Source organism: Phoca vitulina, unplaced genomic scaffold, assembly GCF_004348235.1.
Source record: "Phoca vitulina isolate PV1807 unplaced genomic scaffold, GSC_HSeal_1.0 scaffold2, whole genome shotgun sequence".
NCBI classification, from domain to species: Eukaryota; Metazoa; Chordata; class Mammalia; order Carnivora; family Phocidae; genus Phoca; species Phoca vitulina.
In genome coordinates this window covers 94,013,582-94,030,130 of record NW_022589705.1, presented here as the reverse complement: position 1 = coordinate 94,030,130, position 16,549 = coordinate 94,013,582, and the positions used below count along the sequence as shown (strand labels likewise).

The following is a 16,549-nucleotide window of genomic DNA, read 5'->3' as shown; positions in this document are numbered from 1 at the left end:
TTAACAGAGTATTTGGTGGGATAAAATTACTCATTCATTTATTTATTCAACATCTAATGCTGTGGGGTAAACAGACAGGATTCCTGCCCTCAAAGAGCTTATAGTGTCATAGGGGACAACCCAGAAATATCTTCTGCCTCATCTTTAAAAACACAGAGCCTTGGGGGGCACCTGGGAGGCTCAGTTAGTTAAGCATCTGTCTTTGACTCAGGGGTCCTGGGACTGAGCCCCATGTCGGGCTCCCTGCTCAATGGGGAGTCTGCTTCCCCCTCTCCCTCTACCCCCGCCCCAGCTTATGCTCTCTCTCTTTTTCTGTCTCTGTCTCAATTAAATAAATAAAAATAAAATCTTAAAAAAAAAAAAAAAGAGTCTTGGGGACAGGGACAATGGTCACTACTGCCTTCCGCACGCACCCGCCCTCTGCCCAGCTTACTTACTTATGAGACTTTTTTACGTTGGTGCCGTCCGGCCCCTTGCCGCAGTCATAGGCCTGGATGGTGAATGTGTAGTCTTTCTGCAGCTCACAGTCCAGTTTCTCTTTTGAGCGAATGATTCCCTCGCCAGTGGACTTATCCACGACCACTGCATCAAAGGGGACATTCTGCCCGTGAATTTTAAATCCACAGATCTCACCTAGGGAGTCAAAGCAGCGCAGGTTAGAATTTCTGTGCCGTGCATCTGCACATACCCCCTTCCTCCCCTCCCCGGCCCCACGCCCCCAAAAAGAAAAGAAACGACAACAGTTCAGCAGCCAGGGGTTTAGAGGGTCTGTGGACAAAGCAAGGGCACTGTGCTTTGACAGGGATAAGTTCTGGGGCTTTAGTAAAAAGAAGCATGTTCTGGCTTTCCAAGCAACTTGCTTAACTTTGCATCCATTCATGCAGGAGTACAAAAGAGAAAAAGAGAAAATATAGACAGGCATTTCACAGGAGTACTTAAGATAGCTCCAGGGTAAAAGCAGTGTCATTAGCAAACAGCCGTGGCCTGAGAACACGGAGAGCTGTCCCCAGCTAGCTGGGCAGCGATTTTGATTTGGACCAGAGAGAAGGCTAAAATGCAGTTAAGTGTCGAGAAGGGAAGAAGTGTGACGTTATAGGTTCAACACCATAATTACAGAAATTCTGTCCAAAAAAAAAAAAAGAAAGAAAGAAAGAAAAATCAAAAGAAACAAGTCTTCCTGTGCAATGAGCCTGGCTAAAATTAGGGAATCAAAACAAACTACTGAATGAGAAAGGTAGAAATACCAACTTCTCAGGCATCCATTTCAACAACTATAGTCCACTATTAAGATCGGTTCTGTCACGGGCAGGGATTGGCTAGACTTGCCTTTGTTGCCAACACTAGACTACCAGACCTGGAAAAGAAGCCTGCCTGGGGACATCAGTACATCTAAGTTGGCTCACAAGCTAAATTAGGGGTGAAAATCTAAGTTTCCATTCTTGCCTGTGGGAGAACAAACAAAAATGTTTTGATATACATAACTTCAGAAAAATATATTTCACATAAAAATAAGACTGCCCTCTTCCAAAATTACAACTCACAGAAAACGGTTACAAAGTGAATCTCTGAAGTTCAATTGAGAAAAAAAAAATGTACAGTATTATCCATACAGTTCAAATGGATGTCTGATTTCCAGATATTTCTAACCAAGGGTTTGGTTACATACAATTTCCATCAACATATTTAAAAATAGAAACAAAGTAGGAGAATAAATCAGGGTAAAAGAGCATGACAGTTTCTTCTGTTTAAGGGCTGATTCCCAATTTTATAAACAAGGTTAGTGGGTTAATATTCATAAGAGGGATAGAAAGAACCCTTTATCACCTTCTTTGGTGACTGTCACCTCAAAACTCTCTAAAGGGAGAAAAGACAAACCCATGTCAGTAATGCAGGAAAGAATAAAGACGGAACAATAAGGAAAAAAGTCAAAGATGCACATATTACATAGAAAAGCTTGACATAATTCAGCAATCAGCTCAGTAGCCACTCGCTAGAATCGCTCCAGAGAACTGGATCTTCAGGAGCACAAATGTCTCTGAACCCAACACCATAAACCACTACGTAATGTTGAAATTACACCAACCTGGAGGTGAGATCTACTATAAAATTTCATAACACCCCTCAGGTGCCGTTTGGACCATTTTTAATGACCACTTTCACGGTAACAGTTAATAAGTAAACCTATTTGTTATTTTATAGTTTTCAGATTTTTCATTTTCAAACTGAGTTCTTGTGGCTCAATTCTGGTAACATTCAACCCAGTACGAGATTTGATGAAACAAAAAACAAACATTTGGGGACCAGAGGGTTTTAATTCTCTGTTCTTGAGCAGGAGAAATAACCACGTTTTCTAATCTAAAGGACCCAACCAAGGCAACGCACATAAACCCCTTGTCTAACGGAATATCTGCTTGAATGTGAACTGAAACCAGGTTCGATCCTAACTGCAGTGATGCCACAATGACCGGGGCTTTTAGTGAAAACCCTGTTCTCCAAAGTCAACAGAAGTGATGCTTGCTCACCCCCCCCCCCCCCCCGGGGCTGCCACAGAGGAGTGCCACCACGCAGAGGTCAGGAGGTCAGGAGCCCCGCTGCCTCTTCAGGACAGAGCCAGCCTCACTGGGGCATCTTCTCTGCCCCAAAGGCAACGTACCCACTTTCTCCTGCTTTCCAATGGTTTTACCATATATTTGTATATCCCTGAACAATGTTTCATTTTGCTTGTTTTTGAGGTTTGAAAAATGGTATCACATGGTGTGCAATTTCTGTGACTTGCTTTTTTGTTGTTGTTTTAAAGTTTATTTATTCATTTTTTCTTTTCATTTTAAGTAGGCTCCACGCTGGGCGGGAGCCTACTTAAAATGCAGGGCTCAAACTCACGACCCTGAGATCAAGACCTAAGCTGAGATCAAGACTCGGACGCCTAACTGACTGAACCACCCAGACGCCCCTACTTTATTTTTTTAAGTAGGCTCCGTGCCCACCATGGGGTTTGAACTCACAACCTCGTGATCGAGAGTTGCGTGCTCCACTGACTGAGCCAGCCAGATGCCCCGTGACTTGCGTTTTCACTCAACCTTGTGCATCTAAGATTCATTCATCCCTGTTGGTGGATACAGAATACAGTTTATTTCTTTTCACTACTACATTCGGCGAGAATCCAAGGAGTTAGAGCAGCTGAAGTGCTTAGAACACGGCCTGGCTTAAAGAAAGCACTCAACAAATGTTTGCTACTACTCTAAGTATCTTCCACTGTGTGAGTGCACCATCATTCCCGTTTTCTGCGACGGACAACGCTGTGATAGATATTTCTAAACGTGCTTTCTGCTGCACGTTTGCAGCTGCAGGCCCCGTACTGCCCAAAACTAGAGCCACTAGCCCACATGGGCTGTTTAAAATTAAACTAAAATTCATATTAAAATTGAATAATATTGGGGCACCTGCGTGGCTCAGATGGTTAAGCAACCACCTTCGGCTCAGGTCATGATCTCAGGGTCCTGGGATCAAGTCCCACATCGGGCTCCCTGCTCAGCAGGGAGTCTGCTTCTCCCTCTCCCTCTGCCCCTCCCCCCAACTCATGCTTACTCAAATAAATAAAAAAAATATTTTTAAAAAATTGAATAATATTAAAAATCAGTTCCTCAAGCGCCCTGGCTGCCACACCGCGGGTGCTCAGTAGCCACACATGAGGAGTAACTACTGAGTGTGGGATGCAGACACAGAACATCTCTGTCACCACAGCAAGTTCTACTGGACAGAGCTGCTCAGAATCCGGGCAAACTATGGCCTGCACACCAAATCTAGCCTCTGTGTGTTCTCGAATAGCCTGGAAGCTAAGAGTGGTTTTTACTTTTTAAAATACTACTTTGTAATATTTAACCGACTGGGTGGCTTAGTCGGTTAAGCGGCTGCCTTCGGCTCAGGTCATGATCCCAGGGTCCTGGGGTCGAGTCCCGCATCGGGCTCCCTGCTTGGCGGGAAGCCCGTTTCTCCCTCTCCCTCTGTCTGCCGCTCTGCCTACCTGTGCTCGCTCTCTCTCTGTTAAATAAATAAAAATCGTTAAAAACAAACAAAAATATTACTTTGTGACAAAAGTAAATTGTTTGAAATTCAAAGTTCAGTGTCCATAAGTAATGTTTTACTGGAATGTAGACGTGCTCTTTTATTTCTGTATGGTCTACGGCTGCTTTTCCACTATAGTGGCAAATGTGGGTCACTGCAAGAGAGACCCTATGGGCCACAAAGTCTAAAACATTCACTACCAGCCCTTTACAGACATTTGCTGATCACTAACAGATACACCTCTGTGTAGAGAACTGCTGAGTACCAGGTATGTCAAATTTCCAGAATGTCCTATGTTTACACTTCTTTTGGGTGTATATTAATACTGCATAATGCATTTTAAGATAAGTCAAGTTGCTCAGTTTTCAACTCAGAGTTTACTCTTCTAAAGAGAAACAGTGATCCAGATCCACATTATCGGAGTTGGCATACCTGACAGTGACCGAGGGTGCCTTCCTGGCAAAGGCCGCTGCGTAGGTGAGTGCAGATTTAAGACCCTGCCATGAGGTATCTATCGTGGGTAATGCTGCTTACGTAGTGCATCACCGAATAAAAGTATAAAGAGGCTGGGGCGCCTGGGTGGCTCAGTCGTTAGGCGTCTGGCTTCAGCTCGGGTCATGGTCCCGGGGTCCTGGGATCGAGACCCGCATCAGGCTCCCTGCTCGGCAGGAAGCTTGCTTCTCCCTCCTCCACTCCCCCCTGCTTGTGTTCCCTCTCTCGCTGTCTCTCTGTCAAGTAAATAAATAAAATCTTAAAAAAAAAAAGTATAAAGAGGCTCGTTCAAGCAATGTCCTTGAGACTGTTTCTGACCATGAGTTTATCATGAGGAGTGGAACTGTTTGCCAAAAGATGTACACTCCCTAACTCTCTCCTCTGAGATACCAGGCAGGGAGGCGGGAGGAGGAGAATGTAGAGTGTGTAGGAAGACAATGGGGTGTTTCAATTTTTTTTTTTTTTTTTAAAGATTTTATTTATTTATTTGAGAGAGAGAGAATGAGAGAGAGAGCACATGAGAGGGGGGAGGGGCAGAGGGAGGAGCAGACTCCCTGCAGAGCAGGGAGCCCGATGCGGGACTCGATCCCGGGACTCCAGGATCATGACCTGAGCCGAAGGCAGTCGCTTAACCAACTGAGCCACCCAGGCGCCCATGGGGTGTTTCAATTTTATATTTCACTGTTCAGGGGAGGTTTCGTTGATAATGTCTGAGTAGAAACCAGAGGGAACTAAGGGAGCAAGCCACATGATTATCTAGGGAAGAATTTCAGACTGGGAACAGCAAGTGCAAAGGCCCTGAGGCAGGCCTGGGCCTGGCCTGGCTTAGGAACTTGGAGGCTGCTGCTGCTGCAGTGGCTAGGCAAAGGGGAGACCAGCAGAGGAGGTCCGACAAAGATGAGTAACCTGAAGCTACAGGGGCTGCTACAAGAATTGCAGCTTGTCCTCCGAGTGAGAAGGAAATGACTGGAACGTTTTATGCAGGGAAAAAAGTATGGTTTATATTTTGAAAGAATCCAACTGGCTGCTGAGTTGGAAATAAGTCTACAAGCAGGCAAGGATGGCTACTGGAATAAGGCAGGCACGAGAAGCTGAAAGTGGTCAGACTCGGGCTGTGTTCTGAAAGTACGTACAATGCCGTGGAATTACGAGTGAGAAACCCAAGGATTAGTAAGTTCCCTGCAGCTGACATGGGAGAGACCACGGACAGAAGGTCTGGACGGGGAATGGGAATGCGAGCTGCAGCTTTGAACATGCATCTGTATTACAATGTGTTAAGGAATAGCCTCTCAAAGGTATGATTATCAAATAAAAGAATATAAATTATCTAAACGCTTGTATTTCCAGGCTGCTCTCTAAAAGACTGGATCCATTTATAATGAGAACAGCAAAAGGGTGTACTTCTGTCTTTCCTACATAGCCTCACCTATTTTCAGTATTTAAGGGGGCTACTTGAATCATGGGCTGCACCAAAAGGATTTGGCGCCTCAAATCCACGTACTTATTAAATCGCTGGCAGGCCGGGTCCTTTTGCCTAGAACAACTTTAGACACCGTCTGGCCCGGTGGCGCTTGCTGCAGCAGGAGCAGCGCCAGGTTCACGCTCGGGCAGACCTGGGTCTTCCGTACCAGCTGTGGGACCCTACGCATCACTAAGCCCGCCGAGCCACCAGCTACAGACCTGGCGGTAGACCAGGAAGATGGGCCCAAGTGGAGCAAAGCGAGGGGCAAGTAAACAATTAAAATACTGCAGTATGTCTGATGGGATCTCAAAAGGACTAATCAAAGGCAGTTTCAGGAGGAAACATTTAAGGGATCTTAAATTAAGGGATCTTAAGCCGGTCACTAGTGCCGGCTCGGACAGTTAGGGTTCTGCGGGTGCAAGAGAAACCCATTCCAGCTAAACTCAGGCAAAAAGGGACTTCAGTGAAGAACCATCAGAAGCCCATGGAATTGACTGCAAGCCAGAGAAAAGGACTTGGAAAGAGCCAGAAACCGAGGCAGGAGGGCGCCTGGGTGGTTCAGTCGTTAGGCGTCTGCCTTTGGCTCAGGTCATGATCCCAAGATCCTGGGATCGAGCCCCGCATCGGGCTCCTTTCTCAGTGGGGAGTCTGCTTCTCTCTCTCCACTCCCCCTGCTTGTGTTCCTCTCTCGCTGTCTCTCTCTGTTAAATAAATAAAAATTTTAAAATCTTAAAAAAAAAAAAACAAGGCAGGAATAGGGGCCATAACACTCCCAGAGCAAAACGACCTGGGTGGATGAAATGCAACTGCAAACAGTATTAGCATCTTTGTCCCTCTGCTCAATATTCATATCCACGGAGGGAGCATCTAGTTGGCCAAGCTTGGGTTGTGCATGCACTTGGCTGGGGAAGGTGTGGTAATGGACTGCAGATCACCATCTGGACCCAACAGGAAAGAGGTCAGGGGCTGTTAAGAAGGAAAAATAGGGCGCCTGGGTGGCTCAGTCGTTAAGCGTCTGCCTTTGGCTCGGGTCATGATCTCAGAGTCCTGGGATCGAGTCCCGCATCGGGCTCCCTGCTCAGCGGGGAGCCTGCTTTCCCCTCTCCCACTCCCCCTACTTGTGTTCCCTCTCTCGCTGTCTCTCTCTGTCAAATAAATAAATAAAATCTTTAAAAAAAAAAAAAAAGAAGAAGGAAAAATAGACATTTGCTGAGAGCAAGTGTCCAATACCATGTCCCTCCTAGTCCCACTCTTGCCCCTAACCCAATTCTCTCTACACAGCCTTGGGCCCATGCTCACCAGCTGGATGTCCAGGCTGACCCTTATTTTCAGTGACTTGACTCCTTTGCTGACTAGTCCAGGCTAATTTCTGGGACAAGCTTGAATGTTGCTCTAATCAGAGCAGTTTTCCAGTTTATATATATATTTTTAAAGATTTTTATTTATTTATTTGACTGAGAGAGACACAGCGAGAGAGGGAACACAAGCAGGGGGAGTGGGAGAGGGAGAAGCAGGCTTCCCGCGGAGTAGGGAGCCCGATGCAGGGCTCGATCCCAGGACCCTGGGATCACGACCTGAGCCGGAGGCAGACGCCCAGCCTGAGCCGCCCAGCGCCCCAGTTTTCCAGCTTAAATGTGCAGCAACCACCACACACCCAGGGGCTTCCCCTCCAAGCTCCTCACTGGCTTCAGCCACGACTCTCAAATTTCCTGTGCCAAGAACCACCGGAGAAGCTTGTTAAAAATGTGGCCTGTCGAGCTCCATCCCCAGAAATTCTGACTCCGCGGCTCTGCGGCGCAGCCCAGTAGACCTGCATTTTTAACAAGTGTCACAGGCAGCTGCAATGCAGCTACAATGTGGTCTACACTCGAGAGCCTGGCCTGTCACTGGCTTCCAAACCTCGCCGGCTGGATACAGATTTCTTAGGCTCTCCTCCTGGACGTTTAGATTCAGGCAGCCGAGGCTGTACCTCAGTGACTGCACTCAACGCGCAGGCCCGGGTGATGTGGACACGGTATTAAAAACCACATGTGCAGAAACATCCCATCTACTCAAGTTGGCAACAGAAATCTTGGGGCCCCAAGCTGACTTCCAACCCTCTGCTCCTGCACGGTGTGCTCACTCCACACGCCCCACGAGCTGTCCATCTCTCCCTTTGGAAGCCCCCCGGCTCCCACCCCTGCTCGACCATTCTCCACTGGGTATGTCAGGTCTGCTCATCCTTCACGCCCAGTCACCTCTGTACCTTCTTTAACCCACACCGTCTCCAGTCCAGGCTGCGTGTCGCCGCTCTCACTTGGCACTAAATTATAAACTCCAAGTATCCCCACTTAACTCTTGGTCAATGCTGGTTTTGCTTCCCACCTAGATTATCGGTGCTTTGAGAATAAACACCAACTTTTATGCTTTTTTTCTATTCTCTGGGAGACCTGGCGTGGCTACCTAATATTTAATGGTTACTATCTCAAACCTCTCCTGAAGGCAACTGCACTCAAAATGAATTCCCTCTAGTCCATAACTTAACGTGGAGTTTCTGGCCTAACATTCAGATACTGAAAACTGCTAACTCAATGGAGAACTGCCTTATGTTAGGCTGAGCCACATGAAATTTCTGGCATTCTATTTTTTCAAATATTTTGATATTTTCGACACACAACAATGGCGATTTCATGTGGCTTAACCGAATATATCCAAGTCACTGTGGCAAAACACAATGTCTGCCCAGTTGCGTCTGCTAAAAAAGCAGAATTGGGTGGTGATGTGTGGCGGTCAACCCCCCTGGCCATCCTCAGGCCACATGAGTCACACAAATTACCCAGAATATGGAGAAAAGTATCACAGATCTGAGCTGGTTCTAACTAAATATCAACAAAGATAAAGTTCCCATTCTTGCCCTGAAATTTCCTTTGGATTCTCTTCTTGCAAATGATCCGAACTCCATCTGGGGAGGCAGGAAATGAGTGCTGGGCTGGAACCACGTAGTAAAGGGAAGAGCTTGCAAACAAGGGGGCGAGGGGGAGACTGGGGTTTCTCCTCCAGGCAGTGAGGAGGGGTGGCCTATATAAGGGGTGCGGGCTCCTAAGTCCCCATGGAATACATAAAACATACAACATACTTCCATACCCACGTCTACCTGGGCTATTAGCAGATTATGGAAAAGGGATTGAGTGAGGAATTGACTCATTTTAATTTCCTAGAATAGCTGACAAGTACCAAGACTTTAGTCTCTGGGTTTTCCCCAAGGAAACAATCTGGGCTGGACCCTGTATGTTCAACACTAGTGTCTGATTGGAGACCATTTACAAAGCACTCTGGTGACTAAGCTTCCAACATTATGTGTATTTATCTCGGGGCTTCGACAAGTAAGCCGTGGTGGTTGCCCACACTCATGTCCCGTGAGGGGATACGACTGTGAGCTGGGACGTTCACAGTGTTTTAAAGATAACGTCGGGGAAGTGGGCACAGCGAATGTATGAATCCACACTGGAGCCAGACTGCCTGGCTTGAGGCTGGCTCCACCACTTCTGAGCTGGGTGATCTTGGGCAAAGCCTCTCGTTCCTTCTACGAGTGTTTGTGGGGCATCGGCTACTCCCACACGCCAGCCTGGGCGCTGGGGACTACGTGAAGAACGAGGCTGGCATGCTGCTGACGGACACACTCCAACCTGCAGTCCCCCCCCCGGAAAGCCAGCAGCAGCGAGCACACCCACTGCAGGAGTCTGCTGAATCAGAGGAAGTGACCCCTGTAAAGCCCTTAGAACAACCTCTGCCACCTGCTCAGCAAGCATTGGATGCTCCCATTGCCACAGCACCAGCACCATCATGCTGGTAAACTAAATTGCATTTCATCACCAAAACCAATCTAAGATCAAAATAAGCCTCCCGATAGGGCCTCTGCCTTACCCAAAAAACTATTTACGAAACTCAGTGAGAAAATGGAACACTATGAGGACTATTACAGAAAGACAGAAAAACATTTCTCACGAAATGTTAAATAAAATGTTTCTAGAAGATTCTATTAATAACAGCAGCAGCAAACACTGTATACAGCACTTACTATGTACCAGGCATTGTTTTGAGCTCTTCATTTTTATAAATAAGCAAATAATCCCCAAGCCCTGGAGGTATGTGACGTCACTCTCCTCGTTTTACGACGGATGAAACTGGGACACGGAGATGTTCAGTCATTTGCCCAAGGCCATCCAGCCAGTAGTTGGCCGAGACAGAACTCAAGCCCAGGCTGGGGTCTGTGTTCCTGACGTACCTGCCAGCTATGGCCTCAGGGGGGCGGCGTTCTGAGCTGCGGCGGGACGGGTGCCATGGCAACAGAGGAGGGAGGGAGGCCCCCCCAGCTGCCGCCCCCCAGGGCGGGGGGACCAGGGCTGTGCTTTAGGAAGAGCGTTTGCACAGCAACTCCACGCCCAGGAGTACACCCACGCACACCGGAGACCTACGTCCACACGAAGACTTGTACGCTAATGTTCACTTCAGCATGATTCATAATCACCACAAAGTGGAAACGATCCTAATGCGTGTCAGCTGATGAACAGACAAATGGGAAATGTGGTATGTCCACACGACGGGATATTATTCAGCAATAAAAAGGAAGGACGGATGCATGTGACTCCTGAAGCATGGGTGAAGCTTCAAATTACCAGGTGAGGTGAAGACACTAGTCACAACAAATCCAGAACAGGCACATCCACAGACACGAACTAGATGAATGGTTGCCAAAGGGGAGGGGGATGTGGGCAGAGGCTGCTAATCGGTGCAAGGATTTCTCTGAGGGTGATGAAAATGTTCTGGAATCAGACAGTGGTTGATTGCTGCACAATCCTGTGAATATACTCAAACCCAGTGAACTGTATACTTTGCTGCTGTGTGGATTTTCTGCTGTGTGGATTATATTTTTTAAAAAGAATATAAGAATAATTGGTCCCCCGTGAAAATCTCCAGAAGGAAAGGACCAATTTACCTGTCTACTAGGGCAAATACAATCACGTTACCACTGTGACTTGGCTCTCAACTGCTTCTCTTCATAGTTTTTTAAATCTCAATATGTTAACTTTTGCACATCAATAAAAAACAGCTGGGAACCCCTAAAAACATACAACTTTAAAATAAGTATTATTTCATTCATGATAATACATTAGATTTTGGTAAATGCTGCAATAACATCTAATCCAACGAGAAAGAAAAAATAGATGACATTTTATTAATAGGACTCTTTCCTCAAAGTGTATTTCGCTTCCTGCTTCCGCTGTAGCTTCCTGCAGTGCCCACCAGGGCCTCATCATGGCAAAGAGCCACCCTGCCTCTGACACATGCTGACAGATGGGGTCACTGCTCTGTGTTCCAGCTTCCTCTCCTTCAAATGGGGATGGCAGAAAGCACTTGCATCTGCTTTTGTTTCATTTGCGGGCAAAGACTTAGACAAGAGCACGAGGTAAGTCCTGTCTGGCAGCCCAGAACTCACTATTCAGTCTGATTATTGATACGGATAAGAAGGAACACGACACCTAAAACGGGGGAAACTGATGGTGGGGGTGCTGGTCAACAGGAAGGCTGGGTCCAGGACCACAAAATGACTAAAAGCTTAGGACATAAGAGAAATCTCAGCTATACTGAATTTAACATTCTAACTTTTACATCGACATGAAACAAAGATGCCTTCTCACTTGAGAACACAATGTCTGGACTTCAAGGTACTAGCATATCCCCCAAATCTGTCCAGTGCTAGGGGGTGATCGTTCCGGGGTGAACACGGTTTGAACTTCTTCAGGTTAAGGGGGTGTCTGAAATTGAGAACCAGGCAGATCCATCTACTCTGACCTGAAACATGAGGGGAATTTTTGAAGTATGTCCATATTCAAGCGGAGGTCAAAGAAGCCTAACCGGAGGAACTGTGGACTGAGAAGTGACAACCAGGACTGAAAAAAAGTTCCTTTGAAAAGGACTATTTTGAAGACTGCGATTCTGACTTTGGAGGAACTAAGGTGATTGGGAGTGGAAGGAATCACATGTAAATTCCTTACATAAAAATGTATTGACTTTAAAAAGAAAGAAAGAAACAAACCGGGATGATGGCAGGAAGCGTACTTACCCCCTAAGACCGTGGAGGATTACATAAAAATTTGTATTTGTAAAGAACCTAGAACAGCGCCTGCAAGATCTCAAAGGCTCTATACACGTTCCGTATTATTAGTGAGGCAGCAGGAGGGTGCTCTGCACACAAGAGGTCTGCAGCGGATACTCCACAGAGAGACCCAAAGGAATGAGTCTAGAACTCCTGACTGCAGTCACCTCTTCAAATGCATGAAAGGTGTAAATCCACTCTAAAACATAAACTTATTTACACAGCACTAAATATCCCACTCCCGAGGAAGAACTGGACATAATAACCATACGGTACACATGGGATGTCTGTGTGTGTGTGTGTATATATATATATATATATATACACACACAAACACCCCCAAAACCTAGGTAGTTATAGAGAAAACCAACACGCAATGCTAAAATGGTTTTAAACCTAGGGGAAACAAAACGGAACAAACCACTTCAGCTGATAGACAAACACTATGTGCGTTCCCGGCACAGAGCGCTTCCTCTCCTGTCCATCTAACTGGGTTTCTCTGTAAAAACCAATAAACAAGTAAAACTAATTGGTCTGTCTCCACCACTGACTCGAGGAGCGCAAACTGGTGCTCAGGTTACGTTCCTGAAAATGGGATGTGGCACTCGAACAGAATATGAAGAACACGGTCATTGTAAAAATAGCTCTTCAGAAACAACCGCACACTCATTTCCCTCAATTTACCACAGTAAAATTAATGTACGATAGAATCTATACGAGTTCACTGAATAGTCCATATCTGTCCCTAGACAAAGAGAACACCTTCTTTAATATGAGAAACTGGGTTCGGGAAAAACATCCTGCAAAAACTACTCTTTACAAAAATTACCGTCACAATGTCAGTTTTGACTCTGAGGCAAACCAAGGGTGAAGCAGCACTTTCCCCCCCAGCTAAGGAAGCTACTATAGTCACTGTGTAAAAGCAAGCACAGTTCTGATCTGGAAAGTGCTATTAAATGTTACAAAGCAGAAAACCTCCAAAGCAATCCCAGAGATTTGTCTCTTATAAATACTTACGTTACAAGCTTATGAAGCAACTCATGTTAAAAATTTATTAAAAGTAAAAATCTAAGCCAAAAGGATTCCTCTATAAACACGGCTCCATTTTCTCAGCTCAGTCTTTCCTGGTACCTGACATCTGGGCCACACAAGGACAGCCTCGAGCCACTCACGAACCAGCAGCACCAGGGAACAGGTCAGAAAGGCAGAATCGCAGGTTCTCCCCAACCCGCTGTACCCAAATCCGCATAAAAACATGATCCTCAGGTGCTCTGTGTGCACGCTAGTCTGAGATACACTGGTCTAGGTGTTCTCTATCTGGTCACACTGAGGAATACAATGATGCAATAAATATTTTGCTTTTCAGCAAGGACAGGTTTTTTCTTTCCAGTTACTCCAACTATTAAAATTAAAAGGAAAAAATGTCATACACAGAAGCCACAAACACCTCTTAACTATCAAGACATTTTCAGACAGGCTCAGAAATCATCTAAACGGGATATGTGAAATGCTTCGCATCCAGTCCGCATTTATCAACAGTAAGATAAAAGCCGCGTTCATACCTGCGAATCGCAGAGGTGCGTCTTTATCCAGGGCAATCAGAGGAGGGTCGAGAAGCACTGCATTATCGTTTTCTGTGATTATGCCATGATAGGTGGGCTCGAGCCATGGTTTGTGCTTGTTAACTGTGTTTAAAAAGAGAAAAAGAAGGGAACAGACCAGGTCAGAATGATTAAACTCCACTGCTTTTAAAGACACACATCTATTACTAAAATAATAAAACACTCATTAGTCTGGAAGGCAACACTTGTAATTTTTTTTAAGATTTTATTTATTTGAGAGAGAGTGTGAGAGAGAGAGAGAGCGCACGAGCAGGGGGGAGGGGCAGAGGGAGAAGGAGAAGCAAAATTCCTACTGAGCAGGGAGCCCGACCGTGGGGCTCGATCCCAGTACTGACCTGAGCTGAGGCAGATGCTTAACCAACTGAGCCACCCAGACACCCCAACACTTGTATTTTTTGTTGAAAAGTTTGGCATCAAGACCCTAATGGGATGAAATTCTGAATTCCAGAGTAAGTAATATAGAAACTGAGTCTATGAAGCAACCGGAATTAAGAAATAAACTGCTCTAGAAATTAAATGACTGATGGCTATAGACAAATTATCTGTTTTTTAAGCTATCACAGAAAAGTTACAAAGAAAAATATACTATCACTTCTTTATGGCAATACTAATACAGTATTACCTATTTAAAACTAGCATTACAAATAAAAATATAAAAGAAAACTTATGAATATAAAATTACAGAGTACAGGGCCGCCTGGGTGCTCAGTCGGAAGCGTCTGCCTTCGCCTCAGGCCATGGTCCCGGGGTCCCGGGATCGAGCCCCGCATCGGGCTCCCTGCTCTGCGGGAAGCCTGCTTCTCCCTCTCCCACTCCCCCTGCTTGTGTTCCCTCTCTTGCTGTCTCTCTGGGTCAAACAAATAAATAAAATCTTAAAAAAAAAAAATTACAGCGTATAAATAAAACTAAACGCAAATTTCTGAAAACCTTGACTGAAAACAGTGTTTACAAATAGCCCACTTTGAGGGTGAGGCCGCGTTAAGGTCAGATTCCAGCTCCCTCCTATTACTGGCTGCGTGACCTTTAGCACATAACCAGCCTCTTAATCTCAGTGTCACCTGCACACCAGGGACATGCGCACAACCCCCAAGGCTGGGGCAGATCACTGGAGAAGCGACCTGTGTCCTTCTGGGCTCGGCACGGGCACGGGTGCTTTTGATCCTAAGGTAAGAGCTGCCATCCTGGCGGTCCGCTCTCCGGTGAAACCCAGTTTCATTCCTGTCCATTTGTTTTGCCCGGGGCCTGGCCCGTGTGAGACCTCCTCCCGCTCAGAGCCAGGGCCCTCTCTGAGTCCCCATTTCCCCCAGCACGGTCTGGGCGGCCCAAACCTTCTCACTTCTTTTTACCTTCACCTTACGCGCGCTCACATTACCACCTCGGTGTGTGTATTCACCGCCGAGCGCCGGCCCCAGCTGAGCCGATCTAAGTAGAAGGCATGGTATGAAGAAGCTCTATTTCCAAGTAGATGGTGCCTATTGGTTGAATGAACGACCCGATTCTTTCCCGTACGTCCACCTTCAGAAGGAGCTAAAACTAAGATTCAGTGTTCAGCCACGATGTGATACCAACCACCACGAGGTGTTTGCTGTCACGTGACGACCAGCACGCGCCGCCAGGAGACTGGGCTTCCCGGGCATGCGCTCTGCCGCTCCCGCGTGCCCTTCTACACCAGCACGGAGGCGGGACAGAAGCTCCCGTCTCGCTGACTGATGGCGCGTTTACCAGACATTTACACATGCCTCTCCTAAACCAAGAGCAGAGCCTGTCGTCTTCACTTTCGAAGTAAATCCAGACCCATGGGAGTTGTTGGTTCGTGGGTACAGAGTTTCAGTTTTGTGACAGGAACACAGTTCCGGGACCGACCACACGGCACCGTGAATGCATGTACTTAACACAGTGTGCACTTCCGACGGGAGGCTTCACGTGTGCGTTACCACAGTTAAAAAAAAAAAAAAATCCAGAAGAACCATGAGAGACAATGGACTCTGAAAAACAAACTGAGGGTTCTAGAGGGGAGGGGGTTGGGAGGATGGGTTAGCCTGGTGATGGGTATTGAGGAGGGCACGTTCTGCATGGAGCACTGGGTGTTATGCACAATGAATCATGGAACACTATATCTAAAACTAATGATGTAATGTATGGGGATTAACATAACACTAAAAAAATTAAAAAAAAAAATCCACACACAAAAATCAATCCAGACGGAGCCATTTCTCATCGTCCGTGCTGCTCACCTGGACTATTTACAAAATCCAGGTAACCAACCTCATCCTTGCCCCCCTGCATGGCAGCCGGACGGACGCTTCTCCACCTCTGCTCTCAGAGCCCACGGACACATGTTCCTGAGGACCCTACGTGGCTTTTGTTCATGTGGGATCTATTAACTGGTGACCTAATCAGCATTTACTGCACTGGGAATCAAAATCAAGAAATATTTTTTTTTTAAAGATTTTATTTATTTATTTGAGAGAGAGAGAACGAGAGAGAGGGGGCAGGGTCAGAGGGAGAAACAGACTCCCTGCCGAGCAGGGAGCCCGATGCGGGACTCGATCCAGGGACTCCAGGATCATGACCTGAGCCGAAGGCAGTCGCTTAACCAACTGAGCCACCCAGGCGCCCTAAAATCAAGAAATATTTTATTATTTATCAATTCATTTTTAAAAACAATAAGCCTATTACATGTTAACGTAACATTTTCGTGGAAGTAACTATACTTTTTAAAACAGAGTTTACGAAGAAGAGTGGCGACGTGTCACATGTTTGCAAGTCTTTCTA

General features: G+C 46.3%; 1 protein-coding gene and 1 non-coding gene across 4 annotated transcripts in view; one reads left to right on the top strand and one right to left on the bottom strand.

Annotated features, from left to right (window-relative positions):
- Positions 1-16,549, bottom strand: part of CLSTN1 (calsyntenin 1) — a 76,419-nt gene that overhangs the window by 22,859 nt on the left and 37,011 nt on the right. For 2 of the 3 annotated variants that reach the window (XM_032394091.1, XM_032394072.1), the window contains exons 2-4: positions 13,715-13,837; positions 1,825-1,854; positions 438-633 (exon numbers count right to left, since the gene is read on the bottom strand). In XM_032394091.1, coding sequence (XP_032249982.1) covers positions 438-633; positions 1,825-1,854; positions 13,715-13,837 — 349 coding nt within the window. The remainder of the gene's footprint in view (positions 1-437; positions 634-1,824; positions 1,855-13,714; positions 13,838-16,549) is intronic. The other variant, XM_032394083.1, reaches the window with a different exon arrangement.
- Positions 11,406-11,531, top strand: LOC116627135. The gene has a single exon (XR_004298433.1). It is a non-coding gene; the product is annotated as a small nucleolar RNA SNORA40 (small nucleolar RNA).